The following is a 12,651-nucleotide window of genomic DNA, read 5'->3' on the forward strand; positions in this document are numbered from 1 at the left end:
AACAGTCCAGCCTGGGTTCTTGATTGGGGTGCCCCAGGGCCTGCCTGCATCACAGCTTGTTCCCACAGATCCTGCATGACACGCTCTCTGAGGCCTGCTTGCGGATCTCCAAGGATGAGAGGCTCAAGATGAAGGCCTTATTTGGTACCACAGAGGGAAGGAAGGGAAGGGAGGAGCCTAGCCCCACTTGCCCACCAGATACCCATCCTTGCTCTGCTGCTGGTCTCTCCTATGACCAGGCAACAAAGTTTGAGGTCAGCTCTGCCTAACAGGCTGGATGGCCCCAGCCATCCATCTGTCTCTGGATATCAGTTTCCCAGTCTGGACACTGAGACGACAATGGTCCCATACCTTTTTGCTGAGTGTCAGCCTCCCTCCCCGCAACATGGGCCAGCATGGGGAGCAGGGAGAGTGTCCTGACCCAACCTGGTGTCCCCTTAGCCCAGAACCAGCTGGACATGCAGCAGCCCCTGGTGACAGAGAGCGTGAAGCGGGCCGTGGTCAGCACCGCACGTGACAGCTGGGAGGTCTACTTCTCCCGCCTCTTCCCTGCCACGGTTGGAGCCTCTGCCACCCCACCCCCACCCAGGGGCTTTAGGTGCCCTTATCCCCTTATACCCTCACGTGCCCTTATCCCCTCCCCAGGGCAGTGTGGGCACTGGTGTGCAGATCCTAGCTGTGTCCCATACAGGCATCAAACTCCTACGGATGATCAGGGGCAGTCGGGAGGCTGACAGGCAGCTGCGGGTCCTGCGTACATATAGGTAACCAGCAGGCGGGTAAGAATGGGGCTAGCCAAACACTGGGGCACTGACTGGCATAACATTTCCTCACCGACTCTTTCCACAGCCAATTACTGAGCATCTGCAGTGTGCTAGGCTCTATACCATGCTGTTTAATCTAGCCCATTTTCAAGATAGGGAAATGGGCTCAGGGAGAAAGGGTACTTGTCTCAGGTCACACAGGAAGTAGATGAGCTAGGAACTCACTCTGCCATCCTACCACCCAGACCACACCCCAGCCCTGCCCTCACAGAGCTCACTGTGTAGTGGGGCAACTGTGTTGTCAACAACCAAATTTTGATGCAGCCCAGAAGGAAAAGGGTGCTCCAGTGAGACTTTACTGAGTCCCATGGCCACTGCCTGCCAGCAGCCCCTTTTGTCCTTTATAGCACAGGACAGGAATAGAGCCTTGTTCACCTTTTGGGTGAAAGCTCCTTGCTTTGAAAGATGGAGAGAATTTGGTCAATGAATGAAAAATAAATTTCTGTGAGCAAACCCAGGAGCTTAGATCAAAAGGCAAGTAAATAAGTAAATAAATAAATAGCAGAAGGTAGGGAGGATCTGGAATGTTGGTGCAAAGGGCATTGGGCAATGAGCTGGAGCCACTTTGGGATCAGGAAAGGGATGCTGGGGCAGTTCCTTGGGTCTCAGGGTGCTGGTATAATAGGGCCGAGGTGGGCATGGGACAGGGCAGGGGCAGTAGGAACAGGATGAGTGGGGTAGAGGGTATCATTCTGGTCATGGGATCCTGTTCTCATTCCACCATCCCATCCTCCAGCTTTGCAGATATCCTATTTGTGACTATCCCCTCCCAGAACATGCTGGAATTCAACTTAGCCAGTGAGAAGGTCATCCTCTTCTCAGCCCGAGCTCATCAGGTCAAGACTCTGGTGGACGACTTCATCCTAGAGCTGAAGAAGGTCAGGGTCCTCCTACAGATGGCCTCCCACCAGTGGCCAAGTGCCCAAGAATAGGGCTCTCCTACCCGATACATATCAGTCATGCCTTCCTGGGAAGTATGAATGTGTGTTTGCACGTCAGTGGCTGTTTCCATAGGCTTTTGTAGGCCTTCGGGCCTTTGCGCAGGTTTTACCTTCCACCTGGAATACTTTTTTGCCTTTTGCCCGTTCTTTAAAAAACCTTTACTTTTACCCTCAGCAGGAGTGTCATGGCACCTCCTCTGAGCTCCGCAGCAATTGTATTCCTCACCCTCCTGCAGTGACTGTACTGCCTTCCACTGCTCACTGCAATTGCAGTGTCCAACCCCCACTTACCCTCCAGACTGGGGAGCCCCCAGGCCAAGAGCTTTGCACCCTCCTGAAGGTTAGTACAGCCAGCTTTGCCCAGTACTCTTTCCTGCTCTGTGGCTCAGTTCCCCAGCTTCTGGCCTCAGTGGGGAAACTTTTGTGAGCGATGGAAGGGGTAAGGTATATGTATGTACTCTAACATCCATCCGTGTTCATCAGACACCTTGTGCAACTAGCCCTCTGCAAAACCATACTTTGTACCCAGAATGTCCCACCCTCTTTCACCTAGAAAATATTCCCTAATGAATGGGGAGAAATGCCTGTGGATGTAAGGGACAGAGAAGTGGCCCCAGGCCTCTGAGGGAGAGGAGGATGGGACTGTGGGGTCCATCACTCTTCCCCTGGCTAACTCAGGACTCAGACTATGTGGTTGCTGTGAGGAACTTCCTGCCTGAAGACCCGTCACTGTTGGCCTTCCACAAGGGCGACATCATTCACCTGCAGCCCCTGGAGCCACCTCGAATGGGTCAGTGCCTTGAGGTAGAGTGGGTACAGGAGGGGGAGGCTGGGCATGGGGGCCTCCCTGGCAGATGCTGACACAAGCCTGGACCACAGGCTACAGTGCTGGCTGTGTTGTCCGCAAGAAGGTTGTGTACTTGGAGGAGCTGCGACGTAGAGGACCAGACTTTGGTGGGTACCCCAGGATCCCTCCTCCAGCCTTCAATGCTTAAAAACCTGTAAACCCCAAACAGAGCTCACCCTTGTTTCATGTACTTATACTGCGAATGCACAATGGGGGTTTCTCAGTGCCCCAAAAGGATCTGGCCTGGCCAGGTCTCCTAAGGTGACTCTTGGTGGCCATCCAACCCAGTCCTCTGACTGCTTTATCTGGCTAAGTGTTTCTGGGCATTTGTGTTTCTATGTTTGTGCCCAGTCTTTTTCTGTGTCACAAAGGCTGCTCCACCTCCTACTGAGAGAATGCCATTCATCCCTTCCTGGAGCCTCTAGTTTTCTCATCTGTAAATAGGCTCCCAGGCATGTCTCAACCTAGGGAGGGGCCAAACTACTGGAATATTTCTAGTTTCAAGAGAAGACCCTCAGGTTTGCCTCAGACCTCTTCCCTGCCATAGGCTGGAGGTTCGGGACCATCCACGGACGTGTGGGATGCTTCCCTTCTGAGCTGGTGCAGCCTGCAGCTGCCCCTGACTTCCTGCAGCTACCCATGGAGCCAGGCCGGGGTCGCGCAGCCGCTGTGGCTGCCGCTGTGGCCTCCTCTGCTGCTGCGAGGGAGGTGGGCCGCAGGCGGGAGGTGAGACTACTGGGGCCAAGCCAATGGGGCAGAGTCAGCAAGGGAGTCAACCTGACTGTGAAAGTGGTTTGGACCAAGGTCAGCCTAGGGCGTGACTAGTCCTAGGATAGGGCAAACACGGTGGACTAGCCAGAGGTATGAACTATGAGATGTGACTAGAGGTTAGGGGAGTGGCCAAATGGGGTAGAGAAGGGTGGAGTCAGCTGAAGGGTTGTTGACTAGGTCTATGGGACAGGAGCAGCCCAGAAATGGGGCAGGGCCAAGCAAGTGGGATGGGGTCAGGTATGTGAAGTGTGCTAACTAGCTGAGGAGTGAGGTAAAACTAAGTAGTAAGGGGCAAGGTCAGCCCTACGAAGCAGCTGGGTAGGTCAACACCTGGGGAACAGCCTGGTGGTAGGGCGTGGCAAAGTGGGGCAGGAGGTGGGATCAGGTGGGCCTCTAGGGTGTGACCAGGCTGAGGGGCTAAGCTAATCGAAGATGGGAGGGCAGGGACAGGGGTGGGAGGAGGGTCAACCTGCAGCAGTCCGAGCTCAGTCTGCCTGGGGTACTCTTGAGTCAGCTTTAATGGAAGTAGGGTGTGGTGGGATGTGGTAGACAAGGCCCTCCTAGCTCCTGCCTTCCTGCAGGGTCTCCCAGTCAGAACTGGCTCAGCTGACCGTGGGGAGGATGACCAGACTCTCCCACCATACACAATGCTGGAGTTTGCCCAGAAGTATTTCCGAGACCCTCAGAGGAGACCCCAGTGAGTGGTGGCCCCACCGTGAGGAGGGTCCTTCTGGGGTTTCTTGCAGTGGTCCAAGTTGAAGGCCCCACTTTGGGTGGGGGGATGAGAGACCCACCTGCAGCCTCAGCTTCTGGGAACCTTCCTACCTGGTGGACTGACATTGAGTCCAGAATATTCCTGTGTGGGAAAAGGATGTAGTCACAGGCTGAGATGCAAGACTGGTCAGGAGCATGTATTTCCTGTCGCAGGGACGGCCTCAGGCTGAAATCAAAGGAGGGCCGGGAGTCCAGAACCTTGGAGGACATCCTTTGCTTCACCAAGGTGCCCAGCCCCAGGCCTCAGTTTCTCCATCTGTAAAATGGTGATGATGCAGGAGCCCTCTCTCAGGCCGCGGGAGCAAGCAGCCTTTTCCTCAGAGGGCCTCCAACTCTCAGCACCCTGAGGGCCTGATTCCTCCCAAGGGTGGCATCTGTCTGCAGTGTCTGCCTAACTCCCATTTCATGAATTGGACCCTCCTGTCATGAGGCAGGACATACCACGTGGCCCTCTGCTCTTTTCTGATATGTCCCTCCCTCATCATGACACCGCCTCTCCCTCCCTTTACAGATTCCACTCCACGAATCCCTCATTGAGCTCAGCGACAGCAGCCTAAACAAGATGGCCACTGACATGTTCCTAGGTGTGGGGGGTGGGCCCTGGGCCGAGTGGGATCCAGCACTGTGTGACCTCTGCTCATCACCACTTCTCTGGTTCTCAGATATTTCCCCTCCCCCAACTCAGACATAGGCCCCTTTAAGATAAAGGAAGTCCCAAGCTGCCCTTGGCCTCAGCCTTTCAGGGAAGGGCCCAGTGCTGGGGTCTCCTGAGGTGGGTGGGCAGCAGGGATCTGGTGGCCTAAGTGGGGTAGGTGTTTTCTACAGCTGTGATGCGGTTCATGGGGGATGCCCCGCTGAAGGGCCAGAGTGAACTGGATGTCCTTTGCACCCTCTTGAAGGTCAGTACAGCAGACTTTGCCAGATACTCTTTCCTGCTCTGTGGCTCAGTTTCCCCATCTGCCAACCAGAGTTGCAGGCCTTTGAGGTGGGCTGCTTCTCGTGTGGCCCAAAGAGAAGTGCATCCCACTGGTGGGAGGGGACTGGGGAAAGGCCATCAGGCCTATCTCCAAGTACCCACTCTATTCTTATGTGTCTGGTATGTGGCATGTGACCTGGCATGCCCTCCTACAGCTGTGTGAGGACCATGAGATCATGCGGGATGAGTGTTACTGCCAAGTTGTGAAGCAGATCACAGGCAACACCAGCACCAAGCAGTGAGTGAGCTGGGCCTTTAGCTCTGTCTTCTCCTCCTCCACTGTGTCCATGTCCAGGAGGGCAGCTCAGCCTCCCACTTGCCAGGGCTGTCCATTCCTGGATTCTCTCCTCAGTCCTCTTCTTCACTCAATAGATAGAGCACATGTATTTGAAATTGCTTGTTCTGGGACAAACCATTCCCGTTCTTGGAGTTTCAGTTTCGCCATCTGTAAAATAGCAGTGATAATGTGTGAGTCAGATTCTTGGTGGCAAGTGACAGAAACCCAATTCAAGTTGGTTTAACAAAAGAGGATTCAGGTAACTAGAAAGTACCACATATGACTTCAGGCATAGCTAGATCTAGGAGTCATCAGGAAACAAGCTTTCTCTAGATCCTGGCCCTCCTTTCCTTTGTGTTAATACCATTCCCAAGCAACATTTCCCGTAGACTGGCAAGATGGTACTCAGGGGAGACATTTCCCAGCTCAGTAATCCCAGGGAAAGCAAGATTGACCAGTATTTGCAGTGAAAATTCCCAAATCCAGTCTTATCAGCCTGAGTTGGTCCCATGCCCATCCCCAAACCAACCACAATAGCTAGAGGACACAGAGATGTGATTGGCTAGACCTGGGTCACATTCCTGCCCCTAAACCATCACCATAGCCAAAGGGAGGGTGAACTCTAATTAGCCAGGTGTGACTCTCATGCCCATCTCCACACCACACAGATATAGGGAAGGGTGGGTGGTTTTCCAAAGGAAGACCAAGAGCTGTCCCCAGACACTAGAGGTCTCCAAAAGTGAAATTCTCACACCTGGTCAGTGTAAAGGTGAATTACTACAGGTTAGGAGCAGCACACAGCAGGTGCCCAAAGTGTGTGCTGCTTTCATTACCACAGGACCAAATGACCTGTTCCCATCTCCTCCACTTCCACCACATGCTCTCCACCCCCCTGGGAATTTTAGAACCATCCTGCACATCCTCTTGCCCCTCAAACCCTACCCCAGGCCTTACCTGACATTACCTCTATTCAGCCCTAGAAGGTTCCCCCTTGCCCTCCTTCAAGGACCTTTACCCAGAAGCCTCTCCAAAGAGATTCTTCTACCCAGGGAAAGCTTGTTTCTTCGTGCATTTTTAGAGCCTCATTCCCTTTCTTCTCTGCCTCCCACCTTGGCTTCTCATGCAGAATATACGTTCTGCATGGCTTTGGGGCCACCTGCCCTGCTCTTCAGGCAGGGAGGAATATCCTCAGAACACAGGAGCTTCCTGAGAACCAGAGACCTCCAGCCCCATCCAGGAGACTCCTGGGAATGGCATTCTAATGCTGTGGCCACCTGTCATGTGGTCCTATGTGTGTGTCCTCACAGGGACAGCTGCCAGAGAGGCTGGAGGCTGCTGTACATTGTGGCTGCCTACCACAGCTGCTCTGAGGTCCTTCAGCCATATCTTGTTCGCTTCCTCCAAGATGTGAGCCGGACCCCAGGCCTGCCCTTCCAAGGTGAGAGGCCAGAAAGTGGGGACCCAGGGCCAAGGGCCTGTCTGCATGGGCAGCCAGCAGGAGAGAAAACCCAGGGAACCTAGCCCTTCGCAGGTGCCTGGGCATTTTTTTCTAGAATTAATTCACTCCCCAAACATTTGTGGAGGTCCCACAGGGGCTGATGTGATGGGTTGTCTGATCCAATGAGGAGGGTGACATGTCAGGGAAGGCCTCCCAGAGGAGATGTTGTTCTGGGTAGTGAGCACATGGGAGAGATTTCTAGGTGGGCTGAGTGGCAGGAGCAAAGGTCTAGAGGTGGAAGTGTGGCATGTGGAGGAAGAGGAAAAGGAGGTAGCAAAGCCTAGATTACTGGAGTGAGGCCCTGCTTCTTTGGTCTTGGGAACCAACAAGGGTCTTAAGTGGGTCCAAGTGGAGGCAGGCCCAAATCTGGTGTCAGGGTCTCAGCTTTTTTCCTCTTGGAGTATAAAGGAAAGGGGCTGTGCCTCAGCCTCCCCTCCAGCCTTGTTTCCATAGCAACTCCTGGGTCCCCCTAAGAAAAGAGGCCAGGGCCCCTGTGGTCAACACAGCAGCCAGCCGTAAAAGAAACAGGCAACCTCTTTCTCTCTTCCTCTGAATCCCCCTCTTTGATTTGGTTAACAGATATTCGCAGGCTTAGAGGTGAATAGGCCCAGCTCTAGGGAAGGGCTCCCGGAGTCATGAAGGTGGCTGAATGTGCCCTACAACTCTGGATTTGACCCCTCCCCAGAGCAGGGCTAGGGTACTGCTTAACCAGAGAAATGGAGAAGCAGATGGTGGAGTCTTATATACTGGGACTTTAGGTGAGGGAGGGAGGTTGACAAGGGGGTCCTAGCTAGCAAGGGCATACCTGCATCACCATAGTCACACAGCCTGTTAGGGGCAACTCCCCCCACCCCACACACACACACAGTCAACAGCTCAAGGTGACAGCTATTTCCAGGGCTCATCAGTAGCCAAGGGGACTGTGTACTAGACAAAATGCCTTAACCACATGGAATGTGGGCAAATTACTGCCCCTCTCTGAACTGTTTCCTACTATCAAATTGGAACATAAAAGCCTGTCCCACAGGTTGTGGAGAGAACCCAGTGGGCTTGTGGCTGGTGGCCAGAAGAGCCCCTTTCTCTTACTGCTCACCCTGAGCAAGACCTTGACTCTGTCTCTATAGGGATTGCCAAAGCCTGTGAGCAGAACCTGCAGAAAACCTTGCGCTTTGGCGGCCGTCTGGAGTTCCCCAGCAGTGTGGAGCTTCGGGCCATGTTGGTGAGTATGCAGTGGAAGCAGGGGTCAGGATGAGCACGAGACTCGAGCTCTGTCCAGAGACCCCATCGTGCGCTTGGATACATGCAGATGAACTCTGTGAGGTTCAGATGTACAAGTGTTCCTCCATGTGCCTGCCCAGAACCTCTTGGCTTGGGGACTCCAATGGCAGGGGCTAATGGCTGACCCAAATCCCAGGACCCAGCCTCTCCTGTCTCCTCACCCTTCTTTGTCCCAGGCGGGCCGCAGTTCCAAAAGGCAGCTCTTCCTTCTCCCTGGAGGCCTCGAACGCCACCTCAAAATCAAAACATGCACTGTAAGTGAAGGACTATCTCTAGCAGGCAGCTGCTGGAGGGACAGGGACACACCCCAGTCTCCAGAATGGGTCCTCAAGGGTACTGAGCCCCTCCCAGGTGCTTGCACAGCCCCAAAAGGCAGGAATTATGTTTCAGAAGAATAGACTAAGCCTTAGAGGGGGTGAAGCTTCCAGCTCAGGATTGTATGCAAATAGTGAGCCTCTCAGACTCCAAAAGTTGTGCTCCTTGCCTGTGTGAGGCTGATTTTCAGAGACCTTAGAAGATCCATGCCTCTCTGCAGAGGTCCTAAGGAACTCTGCACTTGGCCTCCTGGGGCCCGGGCAGGCTGGGAGGACAGAGCCATCTCATCACGGAGGTAAGCCTCACTCTTACCTCTGCCCAGGTGGCCCTGGATGTGGTGGAGGAGATCTGTGCTGAGATGGCTCTGACACGCCCTGAGTCCTTCAATGAGTATGTCATCTTCATTGTCACCAACCAAGGTAAGTGGCCAGGAGGGCTGAGCATGCTGGGCTTACGTCTACCACCTAGCCTGTAAGGTCCAGGACAGATACCACTTCCTCCTCCCAGAAGCTCCTTGACTCCCATGTGGAAGGACCACTCTGTGCACCAAGCATCCCTCAGTCCTTTGTCCCTCTCTGCTCTGTTGTGTATAAGTTTGTCTTGCCTACCAGACTGGGAGTTCATGGAGGACAAGGCCTTCTCTCCGATTCCTCTGTCTGCCCCTCCTTCTGCCCCAACTCCTGAAACCCACGAATGCAAGCATTTTTCTTGCTACTTATACCTTAATATTTGCCATAAGAGCCCCTTTTCTTCATTTCACCAGGCCCTTCTCATGCAGCCCAAAGCCCTTTCCACCTGCTGTCCACCCACTCCAGACCATGGTCAGGCCTATAACCACCTGGTTGACTCTATCTACTTTCAACCAGCTCTCCCCACTTCCCCACTGCTGCCTCATTCCTGAACCATGTGTCTTTCCTCAGCCCTCCTCCTTGCCCCAAGTCCAACCAAGAAATGGGGGGAGGGGAAGGTGGTAATGAAATGGTCCTAATAACTGACATTTCTGGAGCAGATACTATGTCCCATGCACAGTTAAAAGCATTTAATTCTATCGACTCCTTTCACCCCCACTATAACCCTATGAAATGGAAACCGTTATCATCCCCATTGACAGATGGGGAAAATGAGGCCCACAGAGGCTGTACTAGTTTCCTATTGCTACTGTAACAAACCACCACATATTTAGGGGCTTAAAACAACACTTGTTTCTTATCTTATGGTTCTGAAGATCAAAAATCTTGAAATCAGAGTGTCATCAGGGTTGGTTTCTTCTGGAGCCTCTAGAGGATAAATTATTTTCTTGCCTTTTCCAGCTTGTAGACGCTGCCCAAATTTCTTGGCTCATAGCCCTTCCGCCATCTTCAAAGCCAGAAGCGTGGCATCTTTATATCTTCCTCCCTCCCTGCCCCTCTCTATCTCTCTCTCCCCGATCCTTCTGCCTCCTTCTTATAAGGACCCTTGAGATTACATTGGGTCCACTTAGAACCCAGGATAATTTCTCCATCCTAAGATCCCTAATTTAATCACATTTACAAAATCCCTTTTGCCATGAAGGCAACATAGTCATGTTCTAGGGATTAGGGTATGAGCATCTTTGGAGAAGGACCATTATTCAGCCTTCTATAGAAGTTAAGGGACTTACCCAAAGTCACACAGTTGGAATTTAAACCCAGGCAGTCAGGCCTTAAGAGTCTGGACTTTATCATCATGCCGTACTCACCTCTTTGGTAAATTTTACTGAAGGTGTGGAACAGGGAGCAGAAATGTCCGTGCAGGAAATAAAAACTTAAGTCTCTCCTATAGTCTCAAACCCATTCAGTGCCAGACCCAAGTCCTTCCCAACTCCCACCTAGGAGCCCAGCATAGGGTCTCTCCTGAAGGAGCTCTATGAAAAGACACCCGTTGGGTTTCATGATCTGAGGCCTGTTGTGCTTGTCCTTGTCCCTAGCCTCCTCTGGAAAGGGACTAGGCTTTCTCTGAGCATAACCTGAGACACTTTCCTAGACCTAGGGGACTGTAGCTTTGAAGTGGAGGTATTCCCATCTCTGGTCATCAATGTTCTACAAATGCAGGGCACTATATTCCATAACATGCTCTCTTCTACTGAGGGTGCTGTGTACCAAAGGCAGCAGGGGGCTTGCCAGAGGTGATGCCTCACCTGGGTAGCAGTTTGGGATCTGCACATGTGCTCTGCAAAGGCACACACATGTGCACATGTGTACCCCTACTCAGCTGCCCCTGGCTCTCTGCAGGCCAGCATGTGTGCCCTCTCAGCCGCTGCACCTACATCTTGGATGTGGCCTCAGAGATGGAGCAGGTGGACGGTGGCTACATGCTGTGGTTCCGGCGTGTGCTTTGGGATCAGCCGCTCAAGTTTGAGAATGAGCTGTATGTGACCATGCACTACAACCAGGTCAGCACGTGTGGGCCACTCTGATGCTCTGGAAACTCCCAGGTTCCCCTAGGCATCTAAGGTCAGACTGTGTGGCCTTGGCATTTGATGCCTTCATTATTCAGCCCTGGCGCCTCTGCTTCTTTGTGTGGTCTCCTTGAAGTACTTAAACGATGTCACTCTCACTGACTAATTCTCAGACCTTTGCAGGTCCGCCTGGCCTGCCCTTCCTGCACCTACACTTTTCTAAGTCCTCCCTAACAAGGCTGTCACAAACAGCACCTCTTCTATAAGGGCTCTCTGACTTCACCTCTCCTGATTTCCTCCTGCCACTTGGCCAGTTCCTCACTCAAAGGCCTAATCAGATGTTGGCTGGCATTGTTATTTTTATCTTTGTGTTATTCCCCTTTGCTACTTGGTCCTCTAAGTCAGGATCCCGGGTTTTGCAAAATCTGGTTCTCCCCTCCTGTGCTAACATTTGTGTAAGTGCTTAGACAGAGAGTGCGTGTTTTTATGGAAATGCCAAAGCTTCAGCAATTCTAAGTACAAAATACAGTCACTTGGCTTTTGTGGCCACGTGGTGTCACTGTTGCCCTACTATCCCTAGCAGTCTAGCATAGTGCTGGTCAAGATAAGGCCTGTAGGCCAGCAGTTTAGCTGGGAACTTGTTAAAATGTAAATGCTCAAGTCTTGCCCCAGATATAGTGAATCAAAATCTGGTGGTGAAGCCCTTGCATCTGTTTTAGTGACTCTAGCATGTGCAGTTTTCAGTAACTCTAGCCAACAGACACTCCCACACACTGTGGCGTGGATGTCCACAGTCTTTCCAGGTCACCATGGGAACTACTATGTGGTCTTCAAGGCCCTCACAGTTCACCCTCACATGCCCTCTGTCATCCTTACCCAAAGCCCAGGAAAGTAACAGGCCACTCAACCCCAGAAGCAAATGGGACTGGAACCATTAAAATTTTGTATTGGCACATCCTCTGTGATTAAATGCCCGAATGCGTGCCTGGCTGCAGGCTCTCATTGCAGTACTCCCCAACAGGTCCTGCCTGACTACCTGAAGGGCCTCTTCAGCAGTGTGCCAGCCGGCCAGCCTAGTGAGCAACAGCTACAGCAAGTGTCCAAGCTGGCTTCGCTGCAGCACCGGGCCAAGGACCACTTCTACCTGCCCAGCGTGTGAGCACCTATTCACTTGTCAGCCCTCCCACCCCTACTCCACCACATTCCTCAGAACTGGCCTTCCCAGGCTCCTGTGTACCCCTCTTGGACCAGCAGGCAGACTGGGAAGGGGCTGTCCTGGCCATGGGGCTAAAGTCCTCTAACTCGCCATATGAACTGGGACCACCTCTTCCCACAACAGGCTGCTTCCAGCTGGTATTAATAGCTCAGAGCAAATCTAATGATGAAAAGGCTTTCAAGACACACACACACCCTGTGGTCCAGGAAATACACATGGCCATGAAGAAAGGTTTAGCCACAGAAACATTCACCACAGTGTCACCTACAACAGCAACCTCAATGTCCAACAACAGAAGGTTCCTTGAATAAATCCTGGGTGTTAGGCAGCCTTTAAACTGATGTTCTCAAAGAGGTGATAAATTAGTCCTTCTCAGATTTGGTCTCAGGAGCTTTTTACTTCCTGAAAATAGGACCCCAAAGAGCTTTTGTTTATGTGAATTCCATCTATCAATATAGTGACCATATTAAAAATTAAAGCAATTAAAAATATTTATTAATTTTAAAATAAAGATATTA

The 12,651-nt window shown here is 52.3% G+C and overlaps 1 protein-coding gene across 1 annotated transcript in view; it reads left to right on the plus strand.

Moving 5' to 3' along the window:
• The window catches only part of MYO15A (myosin XVA), a 55,016-nt gene that overhangs the window by 34,694 nt on the left and 7,671 nt on the right, over positions 1 to 12,651 (plus strand). The window contains exons 44-61 of the mRNA XM_016145201.2: positions 69 to 144; positions 442 to 557; positions 646 to 764; positions 1,561 to 1,702; positions 2,444 to 2,555; positions 2,645 to 2,719; positions 3,160 to 3,338; positions 3,965 to 4,080; positions 4,311 to 4,383; positions 4,669 to 4,741; positions 4,983 to 5,056; positions 5,289 to 5,371; positions 6,718 to 6,848; positions 8,033 to 8,127; positions 8,363 to 8,440; positions 8,824 to 8,920; positions 10,751 to 10,911; positions 11,939 to 12,072. Of these exons, the coding sequence (XP_016000687.2) occupies positions 69 to 144; positions 442 to 557; positions 646 to 764; positions 1,561 to 1,702; positions 2,444 to 2,555; positions 2,645 to 2,719; positions 3,160 to 3,338; positions 3,965 to 4,080; positions 4,311 to 4,383; positions 4,669 to 4,741; positions 4,983 to 5,056; positions 5,289 to 5,371; positions 6,718 to 6,848; positions 8,033 to 8,127; positions 8,363 to 8,440; positions 8,824 to 8,920; positions 10,751 to 10,911; positions 11,939 to 12,072 (1,934 nt within the window). The remainder of the gene's footprint in view (positions 1 to 68; positions 145 to 441; positions 558 to 645; positions 765 to 1,560; positions 1,703 to 2,443; positions 2,556 to 2,644; positions 2,720 to 3,159; positions 3,339 to 3,964; positions 4,081 to 4,310; positions 4,384 to 4,668; positions 4,742 to 4,982; positions 5,057 to 5,288; positions 5,372 to 6,717; positions 6,849 to 8,032; positions 8,128 to 8,362; positions 8,441 to 8,823; positions 8,921 to 10,750; positions 10,912 to 11,938; positions 12,073 to 12,651) is intronic.

Source organism: Rousettus aegyptiacus, unplaced genomic scaffold (assembly GCF_014176215.1).
Source record: "Rousettus aegyptiacus isolate mRouAeg1 unplaced genomic scaffold, mRouAeg1.p scaffold_m13_p_6, whole genome shotgun sequence".
NCBI classification, from domain to species: Eukaryota; Metazoa; Chordata; class Mammalia; order Chiroptera; family Pteropodidae; genus Rousettus; species Rousettus aegyptiacus.